The sequence below is a fragment of the Lutra lutra genome, chromosome 9 (genome assembly GCF_902655055.1).
Source record: "Lutra lutra chromosome 9, mLutLut1.2, whole genome shotgun sequence".
Classification (NCBI taxonomy): Eukaryota; Metazoa; Chordata; class Mammalia; order Carnivora; family Mustelidae; genus Lutra; species Lutra lutra.
Window position 1 is genome coordinate 77,458,427 of NC_062286.1, and position 18,084 is coordinate 77,476,510.

Consider the following 18,084-nt stretch of genomic DNA (forward strand, 5'->3'; position numbering starts at 1 on the left):
AGGGTGTGTATGCTATCTTGGCAGTGGGCAGAACGCACAGCCTGTGTTTGTAGGAGGGCCGGCCTGGGAGGAGTGTTAGGAGAGAGGCATACTGAACCAAGGCCAGAGACTGCCCAGCTTTGAGAAAGACAATACACTGGTGCTGTCTGGTAGCCACTGAAGTGGAAAGGAAGCTGCAGCAAAGGGGCACAGACACCACGGGGCCCCATGGCTGAGAAGGCCTCAGAGAAGAGAGGACTGTGGAACAGGGCTGCTCCCCAGGATGCCTCCGTGAGTCATGGGCAGTCACCTCAGTCATGGGGGGCGGGAGCGAATGGGACCTTTCTTTCCTCCCTCAGGAACTTTGTTTTAATTCCACCAGGACCATAAGGAGAGGGAGAACATGGCAGCAGGACTCTATTTCCTGGGCATCAAAGGGCTGAGGGGAAGGGATTTAGGGGACGGGATGGGGTAGGGGGCCTCCGAGGGCACTTCCTGCATGAAGAAACACTCCTACAAGGAAATGATGTTCCTGTTTGTGACTTGGGCTGATGTAGCTTTTTCTGAATGAGACTCCAAAGCAGAAATGTTTTCACACACACCAGGGACTCTGCAGTGTCTCCTTCATCTGTGTGTCTGTCGAGCTCCGAGTCTGATGCAGTAAACTGCTGAGATAGGATGGCAGGTGACTTTTATGGGAACATGAGAATTTATGCACAAAACATGGCTACAGCAGGCAAACATAAAACCCCAGAGAGAGCTAGAAGGGACAGAGGGCAGCCAGGGAGCCAAGAGGTTGGGGCACAAGTTCTCCACCCTTATCTTACATGAGAAATGTTTACTTGAGAAATGGCCTTTGGCTAAAATCAGGGTGTGGGTCGGATTTGAAGCAGGATGCTAAATTGGAAGATGGAAATAGAGCAGAGCCCACCCTCTATCTCCACCTCAGCCCAGACCAGCTTGCTGTCTTTGCCTGCCATGGGGAGGAGGGAAAGACGAGAAGGTCTGAAGACTCCACACCCAACAGGGAAGGCCACAGGTCACCCAGTCTGGCCCTGAGTTGCTAGGACGTGACTTCTACCCAGCACATTCCTAGTTCACTCTGCAGCCATGACAAACAGCCACTTCTGATGTGCAAACACAGCCAGTCCTTGTCAAGAAATGACTCCTAGGAGCTGAGACTGCAGTGTTCATGGCTTGAATAGGATATAAAGTCAGCGGTGGCTTTGGGGACACTTTCTGCTGAAAAGGTCTGACTATTCAGCCACCACAGCATGGAATGCAAACAGATGCCCAAATCCAACATCCAGGAATGCCTACTGTTTCCAGTTTCCTTTTCTCCAATCCTCTTACAAGTGACAATCTACCCCCAACATTTAAGGCATCTGGAACAACAGAATGAGAGCTACATATCTTATGTCTAGATGTTTTAAAATTATCAATCAAGCTAAGCACTTGAAAATAGTTTCTATCTTCTTACCTTGACATACCTTCCTCACATCCTGAAAGATCAGGTGTAAATTCAGAAATTCTAGGAAATTTTGGAGCAGCAGCTATAATGTGCGGGCATAGGGGAGCCAGCTTCCAGCCCAAACTACAGCCTGTTCCCCTTTCTCTGCCCAACCCTAACTCCACTCGTGACTCACACACCCCTATGTGGTCATACCATCCTACCTACCCACATTGCATTCATACTCCACAGACAACTGGCCCTCTGGTCTGGGGTACCTGGAGTGGCAAGTGTCCTTGGCCCACAGACTCCTCAGTCCCTGGGCAGAAGCATAGCCCAAGAGGGCCCCAGTCCTCAGGGCAAAGATGTGTGAGATCTAGTCTGGCCATTTTAGTAAAGGCCCAGGAATAAACCCTGCATGTTTCTACCAGGCACGGAGTCCTCAGTGCCATCACTACTCAAGGGCATGGATTCCTCAACTTAGAATAAGGAACTTGGGCTCTGTGCTCCCAGAGTTCCTTTCTAATCTATGCTTCTGACTCGGGAATTTGATCAGAAGTTAATACAAGGAGAAATTACAATGTAGCCCAGCAGGAGCCAAGCAGGTTACCTACAAATAAACCTGCTTTTGCTTTTTTTGGGTGTCACCTGTCAGAAATTCAAGTGATGTTCTGACAGTTATACTGATTAAGATGTCAGCTGAATAGATATTTAAGTATTTGAAAAATACAGAGGATTTGTCAAAACCTCAGGAAGAGTCTAATAAATCCTTCCTGGGGCCAAGGAAATATTTCAAAATGGAACAGAGGCTGCCCCCACCCCAGCAACGAATTCTTCCTCTGAAATTTTCCCTACCTGTGCAGCTCCAGGAAGGTAGTCTTTAGATGCTGGTGCAGAGCTGAACCTGCCTGGAATGCAGCACCTTTCTCAGCTGCCCTCAATCTCCCCCAAGAGAGATCTCCTTCTCCATCTTTGAGATGGGCCTGGGCCCTCCTCCATCTCCACGGCCAGCTCCTGCCTTAGATGTACTGACAACTAAGAGGCAAGGTGGCAGAAGTATTCTGGAGTTCTACTCACTCTCTCACTTGGGAAACATATTTTGAAATGTTTCAGACACATCAGTATATAGAATAATGAGCTCTCACGTACGCACCACTAATTACCAAGAGCTCTGAGGCTCGCTCCCTTCACCTTTCTCTGTAACCTTCTCTCCTGCATTCTTCTCTGTTCCCCAGAGATGCCCCTTCTGCTAAATGAGGCATTCATCTTTCCCATTTTTTTCCGGTATAATTTAGGATCTTTAAGGTAATAGTTCTAACATCACACAAGGTAAGTAGCTATGGTCTGTTGTTTCCGTACTGCCGTGGAACTCTAGGGACTACTTACTCAGAGGCTGCTGCCATAGACTATTGCCTATACTGATTTCCCTCCTTTCCCATGGGGCTGGAACATCCTTTCAGAGGACCTCTGACCTCCACTACTACAGCGAAGTCTGACAGAGACTTTTGGATGTTATTTTCACATAAGTCATAAATTTATTTTCACACAAAGCGCAGGTAGGCATTGCGTACACAGTGTAAATATACCCTGAATGGATGCTTGAGGTCAGCTTGCCTCTATACCTAGCCTGTCATGCTCCATCCTAACCACCTGTCCCATACATTAAAACCTAAGCTTCTTTGCATGGTGACAGATGGTGACTAGATATATTGTAGTGACCACTTTGCAGTGTACACAAATTTGGAATTGTTGTGTTGTATACCTGAACTAATGTTATATACCAATTTTACCTCAATTAAAAAAAAAAAAAAAAAAACTAAGCTTCTCAGAAACCATCTTTGTCACATCCAAACCCAAGACTGAAAAGAGTGATATGGGCTCCCAGTAAGTACTGGACGCTTGCTTGATTGAAGAACACATCAGTGTGAGAAGAGCAGCTCTCGGGGAAAAGATCGGAGTCAACTGGAACTTGTTAATAAATACAATTTTTCCTGCACTAAAAAAATAAAAGAAAAATGTTATGCATTTAAAAATAGAAAAATAGGGGCACCTGGGTGGCTCAGTGGGTTAAAGCCTCTGCCTTCGGCTTGGGTCACGGTCCCAGGGTCTTGGGATCGAGCCCCGCATCGGGCTCTCTGCTCAGCGGGGAGTCTGCTTCCCTCTTTCTCTCTCTGCCTGCCTCTCTGCCTTCTTGTGATCTCTGTCAAATAAATAAATAAAATCTTTAAAAATAAAAAAAATAAATAAAAATAGAAAAATAGAAACCTTTCGGGATGCCTGGGTGGTTCAGTTGGCTCGGGTGGTATTCCCAGGGTCATGGGATCGAGTCCCGCATCAGGCTCCTTGCTCCGCGGGAAGCCTGCTTCTCCCTGTGCCTCTGCCTGCCACTCTGCCTGCCTGTGCTCTCTTTCTCTCTCACTCTAACAAATAAATAAATAAATAAAATCTTAAAAACAATAGAAACTTTTCTAGGCAGGTTGTTCTTTTGGGGGACCTCAATGATTTAAATAATTGAACTGATAAAATAGAAGGAATTCAGATCTGCTGATGGCTAATATCAAAGATATCAGCTGATACCATGAAACACTGATTTAACTGATTTACAAATATAGGATCACTCCAACAACAGCAAGATGATGATGATGACCATGACAATGATAGGGACTTCTTCTGAAACCTCCCAACAGCATTCTGAATGGCTGTGTTGTGCTAAACTCATCATTAGAATAAAATGCAACTTTTCCAAGGATAGTGTCTTCCAAATATTGAGCATTAGCTTTTTGATATCTATTTCGTCTCACATGTCAGGTACATGGGAGTCTGTTTGGCATTCGGAGATAATAAGCCAGTCGCAGGAAAGAGAAATTTAAGGCCAACCCCCAGCTCAGGTGCCCCCAGAGCACAGAAGCTCACAAAGCTCTCTCCAGTCCAGAGTCTGGGTCTTGTCCACCATAGGCTGCCTGGGTCCAGGCTCCACCAATCTTGAGACTGAGTTTTCTAGAGCCAGGAGCTGTGCTGGAGAGAAGTCCCAAAGCTCCCTCTGCAGGGAAGGACAAATTCGCCCTCAGGGATGCTCCTATTTTCTCATAGCCCTTGGGATCCACCTGCCCAAATGCATGTTTTCCCAATTCTCAATCTCAACCACACTAGTTGCTGCTCTCACCTCCTGGGTCTCCTCCCTGTTTTCTCTTAAGTGCTCAGCAGCTTTTGAAGGAACCCTCACCTGTCATGTCTTCCAGCAGGGCCTCCAGGACAGCTTATTCTCCTCCGAAAGTGACAACAGCCTATACTTCACCTACAGTGGCCAGTCCAACACCTTGGAGGTCCAAGATCTCAGCTACCAGGTAGAAGCACACCTGAGGAGAAGTGGGAGGAGTGGGCAGGGAAGGCCAAATGATCCTCCAAGTGAGAACTGAAGGGTGAGCCCATGCTTGCTATGTTAATGCCTCATATGTTGAGTGAATGTACAGGAATGCCCTCAACTACACATAACATAGCTGGAGGTTGATAGGCTGAGAATGAGACCTTTGTTAAAACATAAATTATGTGAGGAGCGCCTGGGTGGCTCAGTGGGTTGAAGCCTCTGCCTTCGGCTCAGGTCATGATCTCAGGGTCCTGGGATTGAGCCCCCACATCGGGCTCTCTGCTCAGCGGGGAGCCTGCTTCCCCCTCTCTCTCTGCCTGCCTCTTTGCCTATTTGTGATCTCTGTCAAATAAATAAATAAAATCTTTTAAAAAAACATAAATTATGTGAACTGTGGGGGAGAAAAAAACCTCAAACTTTTTTTAACTTCAGATTTTGGAATAATTTTAGACTTTTGGGCAAGTTACAAAAATAGTAAAGAAGGGCACCTGGGTGCTCAGTGGGTTAAGCCTCTGCCTTCAGATCAGGTCATGATCTCAGGGTCCTGGGATCGAGCCCCACATTGGGCTTTCTGTTCAGCGGGGAGCCTGCTTCCCCCTCTCTCTCTGCCTGCCTCTCTACTTGTGATCTGCCTGTCAAATAAATAAATAAAATCTTTTAAAAAAATAGTAAAGAGTTTCCATATACCTTTGCCCAACTTCCCCTAATATGTTAACATCTTGCATTACCCAGTGGAAAACAAACAAAACTAAGAAATTAACAATGCCATGACACCATTCTACAGACTTCAGGTTTCACCACTTTACATTTTATTATTGTTTGTTTGCAAAATATACTGTCCCTTGAACTAATAAGACATCCAGAATGCAAGGACCACTGGCCTTTCAGAGGCTTTCAGGGTACCTCTGGTCAGATTCAAGACTTCCATTTCCTAGACCCACCTGGGGGCAGAACCCAGTTGGTCCAAATGGAACACGCTGGGGGCTGCAATACTGAACCTCAGAGGCCCAACCCAGGCTTCCTGTAAATATATGTTAGAACAAGCTAATGAGGCACACCATAACCTTTCTCTGTTCTGCCACTCATTAGCTGTGTGAACTTGAAAGAGATTTACACAATGCCTTGTACATGGTAAACCCTTAATAAATCATTAATAAATTATTATCCTTAAGTGAAGACATCATTTTGCTTTATGTTGTATTTTCCTTTCTGTTCTGCTATTGTACTTGCTTCCCATGTCTCAACTTCAGACTTGGAAATAGTAGCTTCAGGTTCTCAGCACAGGGTCTTGGTAGGAACTCCAAACCCATGCTTGATAGAACCTGGGCATGGGCCCCTCAACCTGTTGTGTATCCTATATAGAGGAGAATAGAAGTCGCTGAAACCCTCTGACCACTCAGCTCTCTGAGGAACCTTCCAATGTTTCCCCACAGGTCGATATGGACTCCCAGGTGCCCTGGTTTAAGAAGCTGGCTCAGTTCAAGATGCCTTGGACATCTCACAAGGATTCTTGTGATCTGGGCATCCAAAACCTGAGCTTCAAAGTGAGAAGTGGGCAGATGCTGGCCATCATAGGGAGCTCAGGTACCACTAAGGGCAAATAGTGAGGCAGTGGGTTCTGTCTCTCCTGGAAAGCAGACCAGTCCCTCAGAAAGATGGATGCTCCTCACATAACCCTTGCTGATGAGTAGAACAGCAGAGCAGAGTGGGTGAGAGCACAGGTTCTGGGTCAGACAAACCTGGATTCAAATCCCAGTTCCTCCATTTACTATCTCTCAGGCAGTCGCCATCATTATGAATCACAAATATGCCTCTTGAAGCGGTAGCCAGGGCCTGGTCCCTAGTTAACACCTATATTGAGACAAAGCAACAACCTTTCCAAGATCATCAGTCAGCTCCAGAATTCAATGTTCTTGTCAGGGGACTCCTCTACCACCAGGGACATTCACTCACTGTTGCCCTAAGACCCGGTAGGCACAGCCCCTGCTGCAACTCCCACTTCTCAGAGAGGCCCTCCAAGTCTTAGTGTAGCCTTCAACCACTTGCAAAGATCCAGATTCTTGGAGTGCCTCAGAGTCACTACCACAGGCTAAACTTAAAATTATGCAATGCCAAAGGTGAATGGAGCCTTGGAGAACAAAGTTTACTCTCTCCAGAGTATTCTATCTTTTTTTCCTCTTTACCAGTTTGGAAGCCTCTTTAAAGGAAAGTTTTTAAATTATCAGTTTTTTAAGTCATAAATATCTCTAGAGTATCCTCCTGTCTCCCCTCAACACATGCACACCTTCATTTAACAAATAGGCAGACTAAAGTCTAGAAAAGGTGAGTGATTCACCAAAGAACATATATTTAATGCAGAGTTGGAACTAGAACTTTGATCTTCTGATTCCCAGATCAAGGCATTTCTCTCTTACATGGTGTGAGAACATGTTATACCTTTTAATTAATCATTTCCAGAAGTAAAGATTACTGAACTTTTGAACATCTCCAAATTTTTACTCTTCTGATAGGGAAATTCTATTTATTGTCTAACCAAAGATCAAATAAGATAATGTGTGTCAATGCACTTTGTAACTTAAATAACACCCCAGGTCAAGTCCTGCCCACTTTTGGCCCTGCCTCTGTAATTCTGATCTGAACAAGAAAACAAGAGACCCTTCATAGGCCAATTTTATTTTTGTAACTCCTGGTAGTTTTTCTTGTTCTCTCTGCTTTTTCCTTCATGAACTGAGAATCTGGGAAATATGTGGGCCCTGTGGAGGCACTTCCACTAAGCCTCAGAGTCATCACAATTAATACTCACTACACTTGCCCTGAGAGCTGTTAGCATCCCTTAGGAAAGTGAAGTTCAGAGAAATTGAGTAGTCTCCAGGACTTCTGACTCTAGGCTCAATGTTATTTAGCTTCAGGTTTACTTGACTGAAATTATTTAAGTGATTTCTTCTTAGGATTTATTTATTTGAGAGAGAGGTTGGGGGTGGGGAGGAACCTCAAGTAAACTCCCCACTGAGTGCAAAACCTGCTGCCAACGGGCTCAATCTCAGGACCCTGAGAACATAACCTGAACCAAAAAAATCAAGTTGGTTGCTTAACCAACTGAGCCACCCAGATCCCCCTAAATGATTTCTTAGAAAGATTTATCAATTATACATCCTGTGGCTCTTACTCCGCTTAAGAAATTAAGAATGAAACAAAGAATGGATGAATGCTCAGCATAATTTATAATAAATAAAAATAGCCCCAGATACTTTGGCTGCTTCTACAGAATCAGCAGTAGTAACAAAGGTGTTTTCCAATGAATGAATGTACTTAATTGGAGACTCCTGCTATTTTATAAGGTCTTGAATGCCTTTGGTGTTGTCTCTTGGTCCGCAGGTCTGCCCAGTTTCACTAGGCAATCTCTACTGGAAAGGCCACTCCTACCTCTCATAAAATGTTTATGAAATGTGGCCTTTGAACTCACTGATTGGGAATCCCATTTTACCTATGAATGTTGACAAAGTCCCCAGCTATCGCTGATCCTGGATCTAATATCTGAGGCTGGATAGGGAGCAGGACCAGAGCACTCCACTCTGGTTTCTCTGAATATTTTGCTCTACTTATGTTCTCAGGGACCTTGAATGAGGTGTAACTTGGAGGTGGCATGCAAGTCCCTTTCTACTGTGAGAGCCTCTGATCAGTAAGCGTAAGGATTAGTGGGGAGGCTTCTTGAGTTTTGTATTTTTGCACTGGAGGCATGGGGCTTCTTGCAAGAAGCATGTGTGTATGGCAAGGAGAGGTGGTTACATCTGTGTATTGGCACCTCCCTGTTTGAAAACAAGTTGCAAAATTTGCTGAGGGGCACTTGGGTGGCTCAGTCCATTGAGTGTCTGCTTTTGGCTTGGGTCATGGTCCCAGGGTCCTGGGATGGAGCCCTGTGTTGGGGTCCCTGCTCAGCTTGTGCTCTCTCTCTCAAAAAAATAAAAACTTTTTTTTTTAATTGCTCTCTGAAAGAAACTGATAGTAAAGAAACCAAACCCTCACATGGGGGGAATGGGGCAGAGCGTCATCCCTAGCTGTCTGCAGTGTTCTCACAGCTACAGCCCAACTGGCATTCACAGCTTAAATGGCTGTCAAAGAGTCTCATCAAATGCTTCTGGAAACCTGATCCAATCAGACACTTCCCCAAATCAATAGCAATCGCTGTCACTCAGAGGGGATGGTGTTAACTTAGGGTAACAGATCACTTTTTCTAGAGAGTAAAAAGTACCACAGATAAAAACAGGAGAAAGACAAATATAGAGAAATACACGTGTATACTGTGGCTTAGTTTTATTTTTTTTTTAAGATTTTATTTATTCATTTTACAGACAGAGATCACAAGTAGGCAGAGAGGCAGGCAGAGAGAGAGAGGAGGAAGCAGGCTCCCCGCTGAGCAGAGAGCCCGACGCGGGGCTCGATCCCAGGACCCTGGGACCATGACCCAAGCCGAAGGCAGCGGCTTTAACCCACTGAGCCACCCAGGCGCCCCTGTGGCTTAGTTTTAAAATCACGTCCACATCTATTATTCCTCTATTTTTTTTCTCCTTATTTCCGAAAGTAAGTTCCAGTTTTGCATTTTTAAAAAACACCCTATTTGTGAGGTCAAGACCCATGTTGGGTTCCTCTCTCAGCTGGGAGTCTGCTTGAGATTACCTCCCTCTCCCGCTGCCCTTCCGCCCATTCGTTCTCTCCCTCTAAAATAAATAAATACTTTTTTTAAAACACCCTATTAATTCTCCAAAATTAGTCCTTCCCACAAAGCCAGCTTCTGAGCCAAATGTTGCTGGCACATTGACCACCCAAAAATGGCTAAGCTCATGGGGCAATTAACATCAGTACTACTTGATAAAGAAATGGGCTTATTAGAAGTGGAAAGAGGCATCTACTTCAGGAGCAGCCAGGGCCAGGACTCCAGCCCTCTCCTGCCATGCAGCTCCTGGCTAACTGGCTTGAACCCCCAGCGTCCATGTGCCTCCAGCGCCTCAACGGTATCAAATTGGCTGCAGGTGAGAGGCCTGGAGCTCCAGGTGTTGGGACTGCCCCATCCGGGTCCAAAAGCTGTGCCACTTTCCTTAGGGGCTGGTCACTGCTGCAAGGACAGTGCAGTCCAGGGTGGCTGGAGAGTGTGTGGGCTGCTGTGGCTTCCAGGCTGGCCCCCACAGCTCTTCTCTCAGAATGTCTATGGTGGCTTCACAGGCTGTGGGAGAGCCTCTTTGCTGGACGTGATCACCGGGAGGGACTACGGCGGCAAAATTAAGTCAGGCCAAATCTGGATCAATGGGCAGCCCAGCACGCCTCAGCTGGTGAGGAAGCATGTGGCCCACGTGCGCCAGCACGACCAGCTGCTCCCTAACCTAACCGTCCGTGAGACCCTGGCTTTTGTTGCCCAGTTACGCCTGCCCAGAACCTTCTCCCAGGCTCAGCGCGACGAAAGGGTAACTACCTGACCCTGGTGACCCCAAGAAATCATGACATCCTTCCCCTCACCCACTCTTCCTCCCTGCCTCAGGGCCCAGCCCCAGGTCGAGTTTGAGCCTCCCAGCTCACCATCCTTCCAACCGTTCGCTCAGCCTTGCCCTCAGGCCACCTTTAAACCCCCCACAACCCTTTGTAAGCCGCCCGGGCCCTGGCCAGTTCCCTTCACGGCACAGGGCAGAATGTGTGAGGGGCCTCTATCTACCTGTTTTCCTGTCCTCTGGGTGGGCAGGGAGCCCAGCTGTCCTGTCCTCAGGGCGCGGCCACATTTCCAACATGGCGCCACGGCCTGCGCGTGGGATCCTCTCAGGACATGCGGAAAGAACGCGGGAACAAACACAGCGTGGGCCAGTGAAGGCTGGCGCGCAAACCCATTCGGAAGGGCAGGCGCTTTGCGCTGGGGGACAACACCCACGTGGCCCCCAGCCAGGCGCACCGCCCGGCGTCTAAAGGCCAGCCATCCTCCCCAGGTGGACGACGTGATCGCCGAGCTGCGCCTGCGCCAGTGCGCCAACACGCGTGTGGGCAACGCGTACGTGAGGGGCGTGTCGGGCGGCGAGCGGCGCAGAGTCAGCATCGGGGTGCAGCTGCTGTGGAATCCAGGTGAGGGCACGAGGTGGGGCTGCGGCGCCAGCCGGGCTACGGCCCGGCCAGCCGGAGTCCCGCTGGCTCACGAGGCCCCTCTCTCCACTGGGAAGGAATCCTCATCCTGGATGAGCCCACCTCCGGGCTCGACAGCTTCACGGCCCACAACCTGGTGAAAACCCTGTCCCGGCTGGCCAAAGGCAACCGGTTGGTGCTCATCTCCCTCCACCAGCCTCGGTCGGACATTTTCAGGCTGTTTGATTTGGTCCTTCTGATGACGTCCGGCAGCACCATCTACTTGGGGGCGGCCCAGCACATGGTGCAATACTTCACAGCCATCGGCCACCCCTGTCCTCGCTACAGCAACCCTGCCGACTTCTACGGTGAGTTGCCGGGCAGCGCGCCCGCCCACCGAGCCCTGCCAGGGCCTGGTGGAGAGATTCGGGAGGGAAGCTCAGAGGCTTCAGGGGAGCAGGGCCTCGGAGGGGGGCGGGCACAGCGGCTATAGAACGTGTGTCCCTTTGCCAAGTATCAAATGCTAGAAACAAAAGGCCTGAATAAAGCATATTTCTCCTGCGCACGATGGATAAGAAGCCTAGGAGAATTCCAGTGGCTGGAGGAGATAGAATCCAGGAAAGTTTGGACCAGTTTCTAGAATTGTGGTCTTTATTCAGACTCTTTAGGGAAACTTAGGGTACCCAAGATCAGGAGGCCACCAGGAAATCTTAAAGCCGTGCCCTGGTGCCCTCACAGAGGCAGAGAGCCTGAAGGCACTGGGTGGGAGAGAGGGGCCCAGGGCACAGGAGCTCAGAGCCATTCGGAGGTCTTGGTCAGTGAATCTCTAGGTAGGAAAATAGTTGTGTCAACCCAGAGAGGCCTTTCTGCTTGGGGTTCTGAGCTCTCAGCATAGGGTAAGCCAATTCCTTCATTCCTGGGGAGGCAGTTGTCTTTATAGGTGCCTGACCTGAAAGCAGATGCCTGGATCCTGAATGCTGAGGAGTGTCATGGCTGCTGGCCAGGCCACACAGCTTCACCAATAACCATGACAACAGGGACCATGTCCTTAAGGGCAGACGCTGGGCCCAAAGGCACCAAGCTCCAGAGGGTTTCCCTTGGACTCTCACAGCCCTGCCAGGGTCATCTCCATCCTTACAAATGAGAAGATCAAAGCCTAAAAAGTTAAACCCCTTGCAGAGAACTTGTAAGGCACAAAATTGGGACTCATAGCTAGTGTATCTGGCCTCCCTCCCTAACTCCTGGCCCTGGACCCACATCCTCCTCCCAGCATCCAACATCCATCCCTACCCCAGGAGGACAGGCCACTCTCTCCAGCCTGCCAGCCCTTGTGCACTCACACTGTGTGAACTCATAGGGCACCTGTCATCCTGGCCAAAGGGAGCAATGTGTAGTAACCCCAGAGAGGGGTTACTAGAAGCCAGATGTCCACAACAGACCTGAAAAAAACCTTTTTCTTTATACTGTTATCATTTGGGGAGGAGGGGCTCTTGCCTAGCACATACCAATCTGGGGTACAGGGCCTGGTAGTAACCAGAGAGTCTGGTGTTCTGAGCTACAGGCCTACACACTAAGGAGAATATTGCATTTTACAAGACTCCTCCTAGACATTATCCTGCCTTAGGACATGTCATGAAAATGGCAGGAAGGAAGAGACAGAGGTTAAGAGGGGGAATGGTGGGAGGTGAGCCACACTCCGGCCTGGAATAAAACTGGGCTCAGGAGGGCCCTGGTTATGATTGGGTGGTGTGCCTTTCTGACATTGCAGGAGCCCCATTGAGAGTAGAGCTGTGGCTGGGGCTCCCAGATGCTCCCCAGAAATAGTACGGAGGTGGGTGCTGAGCAGCCTGGAGAGCAGCGACAGCTCTACTTAGAATTGTCCAGACTTGGACACCCTCCGGCCAAAACACTCTTCCCTTTTAGCTTGCTGATGGAGCCAAATTACTAATTTACAGTGAGAACTAGAACTTCCTGGTGCCCAGAGTGCCCAACTGTCTCATGGCCAGCCCACCTTCTCCCCATGGGGCAGGCACACAGGGGAGGCCGAGTCCTCATCTCAAGTTTCTTAAATGGCTGGAGTTGGAGCCAGGACATAATTGTGACATGACCTTTGGCTCCAAAGGTCCATTGCTTTCCGTTTTTCTAGGGATGTCTCCATAATGAGCCTGGGTGTTGGGATGGGGGCCAGGGCCAACAGGGCCTCTGGTGTTACCCTTCCCCTGCAGCAGGCTTTCCCCTGAATTGGATGTGGCCAGGCCCAGCAGGTGGGAGGCCAGCCCTGGGTGCCTCTCTGCCTCTCTCTGCTCTGCTCATCGCTTCATGGTCCACTCTCAGATGGTGGAGAGCATGTCCTAGAGCCCCCAAGGGCTGACCAGAATTGTGAACTGGCCTTGCGTCAAGCACCTCACCTGTGAACAGGTACAGAGACCCAGCCACCCATGGCCCCGCATCCTCTCCTTACAGTGGACTTGACTAGCATCGACAGGCAAAGCAGAGAGCAGGAAGTGGCCACCAGAGAGAAGGCTCAGTCCCTTGCGGCCTTGTTTCGAGAAAAAGTTCGTGGCTTTGATGACTTTCTGTGGAGAGCCGAGGCAAGGGAGCTGGGTGAGGGCACTTGCCCAGAGAGGTAAGGCAAGCCAGGGTGGCTCTGGGTGGAGAGCTCCTTGTAGAAGGCAGCCACGCCCTCACCCCATGTCACACCCTTCTTCTTGACAGCCGGGCCCTCCCCCAGGACACTGACCAGCCCCCAACTCCCATTGAGCTGCCTGGCGCTATGCAGCAGTTCACCATGCTAATCCGGTAATTATCTGCCATTTCACTCCACTACCACCAACCCTGTCTCACAAGCCCTTTTTATCTAAAGTGAATTTGGAGGAGAAAGCAACAGGTAGAATCATTACACACCTGATTGGTTATTTCCTTAGGATAACGTCTTTAAGTAAAATTGCACAGTTGATAAGTTGATAGTAAGTTGATAGTTGATAAAGTAAATTATTGTGTACCTAGTGTGAGACAGATGCTTTCACCAATGATCTCATTTGAGTCTCACAGTCCTTGTGAGGGGGTAGTGCTATTCCCATTATACAGATGAGGAAAGAGAGACTTACAGAGATTAAAAGACATTGCCAGGGGCGCCTGGGTGGCTCAGTGGGTTAAAGCCTCTGCCTTTGGCTCAGGTCATGATCCCAGAGTCCTGGGATCGAGCCCCGCATCGGGCTCTCTGCTCGGCAGGGAGCCTGCTTCCTCCTCTCTCTCTCTCTCTGCCTGCCTCTCTGCCTACTTGTGATTTCTGTCTGTCAAATAAATAAATAAAATCTTTTAAATAAATAAATAAATAAATAAAAGACATTGCCAGTGTGACAGGGTTGGTATATGTTGTTCCCTTGGCACCTCTTTTGTCTTCTAAGTCGTCAGATTTTCAACGACTTCCGAGACCTGCCAACTCTCCTCATCCATGGAACAGAGGCCTGCCTGATGTCCCTGGTCATTGGGTTCCTCTATTACGGCCACGGGGCCATCAAGCTCTCGTTCATGGACACAGCTGCCCTCTTGTTCATGATCGGAGCTCTCATCCCTTTCAACGTGATCCTGGATGTCATTGCCAAATGTGAGTGTCACTTGCTCTCTTGTGACCCACACCTGAAAGGCCTGAAAGGGCCAGAAGACACGGCGTTGGTCATTCCTCGGAGCTGGTCCAAAGCCAGCCTATATTCTTCCAAACTCCTGGGGAGAATGGGTTTGCTGAACAGTTTCACCATGATTGCAAAACAAAAGGTGATGATTGTTTTTAACGTTCGCACATTAATATTAGTATGCAAATGAAAGCAGATTATCCAGGAGTCTTAGGCATTCCTATTATAGCAGGAATTACACTTGACAGCAATGCACAAGTCACAGAATTACAAACATCTAAATTAGGATGGTTTAACTCTGCCTGCTTTTTAAAAATAGAAGACATTTAGTCAATGTGACTATTTATAATTATACTAAGAGAGATTCAAAAACAGAAACACTGAAAATTGATGTCACTTTCATTCTCCTTTTCTACCCCTTTTTAGGTCACTCAGAGAGGGCAATGCTTTACTATGAACTGGAAGATGGTCTCTACACTCCTGGTCCATATTTCTTTACTAAGGTGACTGGTCAGGGCTGAGAGCAAGTGACCAGGTTGGGGGCAGGGTCTGAGAAAGCTACACTGCATTGTACAAAAGCTCCAGGGAAGTATTTTTGCTGAACTAGAGGGCCGTGCCTCATCTGGAGTTAAAGATGTCACATTTGCTAGGGGACTTTCAGAGGCATGCTGTTTTTAAAACATTTACCAGAAGACCAGTACTGTGGACTAGGAATGACACTTTTCTGGTCAGCAGAAACCTTAGGGGAAAAAAAGGCGGGGGGGGGGGAGAAAAAGAGAAAAAAAAAGAGAGAAAGAAAGAAACAACCAGCATACTTCACCTCTCTAGATAAAGCAGACTGGCTGTTACTATACTTCTCCAGGAAGCAGACTGGCTGTTACTATACTTATTTCCAGGAAGTGGAGGCTCAGAGAGGTTATGCAGTTGTCTCAAAGCCCCACAGCTGTTAGGTCTGGGCAGGCAGGGTGGGGACTTGAAACAGAACAGATGCCTGACTGCCATTGTCACCAGGCCACATGGCCTCCCTGGGGGAAACTGCTCTAAACTGTCCCAGATGGCAAACATGGCATCTGCAGAGGGAAACCAGCAGGTAGTTCACATTTCAGGGTCCCACACCCGCACCCACAGGCCCTCCTGCTACCGCCTGATGGTCAGCGGGAGGGGAGGTTGGCATCGTTGAGGGTTATTATCTTTAAACGTTTAAAAATAATGACAGTGAAGGCATCAGCTACACACCCTCGCAAGGGCTACTCTTTGCAGATCCTAGGGGAGCTTCCGGAGCATTGCGTCTACATCATCATTTATGCGATGCCCACCTACTGGCTGGCCAACCTGCACCCGAGCCTCGAGCCCTTTCTGCTGCACTTCCTGCTCGTGTGGCTGGTGGTCTTCTGCTGCAGGATCATGGCGCTGGGTGCCGCCGCCCTGCTCCCCACATTCCATACATCCTCCTTCTTTGGCAACGCTCTCTACAACTCCTTCTACCTCACTGGGGGCTTCATGATAAGCTTGGACAATCTGTGGACAGGTAAGGCCTGCTCCCCTTCCTTCCTCAAGCTTTTTGAGGCCTTCTGGGTCTGGATGAAGCCTGCTTTCACCTGGGGATGAGAACTCACCATTTAGAGCCAAGTGAAGCCTGGTTTTTCGGGGAGCCAACTGTCCTGCTTGTCAAAGAATGACTCCATGAGAGGGTGCGGATGGCACCTTCTATCCCCCAGCTGACACCTGGAGGTCACCTTGATTCTCTCTCACTCTCCACATTCTCTAGTGAGTCAGATCAGTTCTGCCTCTCACATCTTTCTGAAATGTCCCCTTGCCTGATCCCCCAGGCTGGCCTTATTGTCGGGTCTCAGACCACCGCAGTGGTCCCTGTGATCCTGGTCCTTTTGTGTCCGTCTCAACCCTCGCCCACGCAGAGGGTGCTTTGTAAGGTTCAAATCCATGTCACTGCTCTTTTCAGGCCCTCTGGGGGGCTAGCTCCCTGTTGCCCCCACCTTGGTCTTCTGAAGTCCCCAGCACACTTCATCCACTTACATCTGAGTGTGTGTGGCTCTTCTCTGTAGGGCACTCTCCGCCCCCGCCCACATCTCCATGGCTGCTCTCTTCTCCAGACCATCCAGGCTGGGTTTGTTCCTTCCTCTCGCTCCTGGCTCAGTGATACTCCCATGGCGTCAGGGCATGGACTCAAGATTCTTAGCTCTGCCTCCATGAAGCTGAGCCCGTGCTGGGACACCTCATAAATGACTCTTTGAAATTGTTACTGATCCAACATGTGGGAACCCACCCTCAGCTGCGTGGCTCCCTCCACCTCACCCCATGTTCCAAGCTGTCACTCTGGCCCTTTCAGCCTCTCCCGCCCTCCTGCCAACTCAGGGACCTTGCTTTCCTTGGGGCAGAGCCGCCAGAGCCCTGTGTTCATGAGTTCTTCCCAGGGAGCACGTGGCCATGGGAAGTAACATGGCTCTCACTGTCTTCAGTGCCTGCTTGGATTTCCAAAGTCTCCTTCCTCCGCTGGTGTTTTGAAGGCCTGATGCAGATTCAGTTCAACGGGCACACTTACCACGTGGGGGTTGGCAACTTTACCATCCCTATCCCAGGAGACCTAGTAAGTAGCTAAGGCCTTTGAAAAATAGATAATACCTGTCGGAATGTTTTCTCAGGGAGCTCACTGATGTCTGTGTCCCCAGATCCTCAGTTCCATGGGCCTGAACTCACACCCGCTCTACGCCATCTACCTCATCCTCATTGGCATTGGTGGTGGCTTCATGATCCTGTACTACGTGGCCCTAAGGTTCATCAAACAGAAATCAGATCAAGACTGGTGATTCATGTCCAGGCTTCTGCCTGATGGTGGGGACTAGAGAAGACCCTTCAACTGCACTCCTTGCCTTCCTCCCAAGGAGCCCCATGGGGCACCAGGAGGACCACACAGCGAGCTCAGCTACACTGGCCCTCAGCATTGCAGTGGCACAGGTCGGCCACAGGATGGCAGTAGAATAAAGACAGTAGAAAGGGATTGCAGATCACTGGCCAGAGCTTGCAGTGCCTGGGAAAGTGAAAACTGAACCTGGGGACACCTACAGTGTTGCTAATTTATTTCCTTTTCATATGTATTTATATAGGCAACTCAGTGCAGGATGGGAGCAAGTTAGGTATGAATGGAATAGGCTATGCAAGAACTCCTGGATCCAGAGGAAACAATATTGCCTAGTGAAATGTTTGACCTCATCTTCTGGGACCCCCGAACTCTGTGTTAAGTCACTCTCAGTACAGAAAATAACCTGAGACATACCATGAGATGCCATCCTTTCTTTTGGTGTGTCATGGGTTCCAAAAGCCAAACAATTAAAAATTTATTGAACATCTACTATATACCAGGTATAGCTCAAAACGCTTTATTTATGTGGATCACAGTATACAATTCTCAACCCTTTGAGGTGGGTGGTATCCCATTTCATAGATGAGGAAACAGGTAAAAATTCAGTTTGCTAATAAGTAAGGTTACTTTGGTACCATGTGGTGGAATCACATGTGGGGGTCAGAAAGCTTTGGAAGCCTTAGGA

General features: G+C 48.8%; 1 protein-coding gene across 2 annotated transcripts; it reads left to right on the top strand.

Annotated features, from left to right (window-relative positions):
- Positions 1–68: 68 nt before the first annotated feature.
- On the top strand, positions 69–17,875 carry ABCG8 (ATP binding cassette subfamily G member 8). 2 transcript variants are annotated; one of them, XM_047744973.1, is made up of 13 exons: positions 69–270; positions 4,672–4,773; positions 6,227–6,377; positions 10,011–10,249; positions 10,760–10,892; positions 10,988–11,257; positions 13,353–13,515; positions 13,605–13,688; positions 14,297–14,496; positions 14,948–15,024; positions 15,782–16,049; positions 16,999–17,126; positions 17,209–17,875. In XM_047744973.1, the coding sequence occupies exons 1-13, from the start codon at positions 208–210 to the stop codon at positions 17,344–17,346; spliced, it is 2,016 nt and encodes a 671-aa protein (XP_047600929.1). In that variant the 5' UTR covers positions 69–207; the 3' UTR covers positions 17,347–17,875. The 2 variants fall into 2 exon arrangements, with proteins under 2 accessions (XP_047600929.1, XP_047600930.1); XM_047744974.1 differs by lacking the exon at positions 4,672–4,773.
- Positions 17,876–18,084: the final 209 nt, after the last annotated feature.

Coding starts and splice junctions, on each gene's coding strand:
- ABCG8 (XM_047744973.1), top strand. CDS start 208: ATGGCTGAGAAGGCCTCAGAGAAGAGAGGACTGTGGAACAGGGCTGCT. Junction 10,893..10,987: donor GCAGCTGCTGTGGAATCCAG/GTGAGGGCACGA, acceptor TCCACTGGGAAG/GAATCCTCATCCTGGATGAG. Junction 14,497..14,947: donor CCTGGATGTCATTGCCAAAT/GTGAGTGTCACT, acceptor ACCCCTTTTTAG/GTCACTCAGAGAGGGCAATG.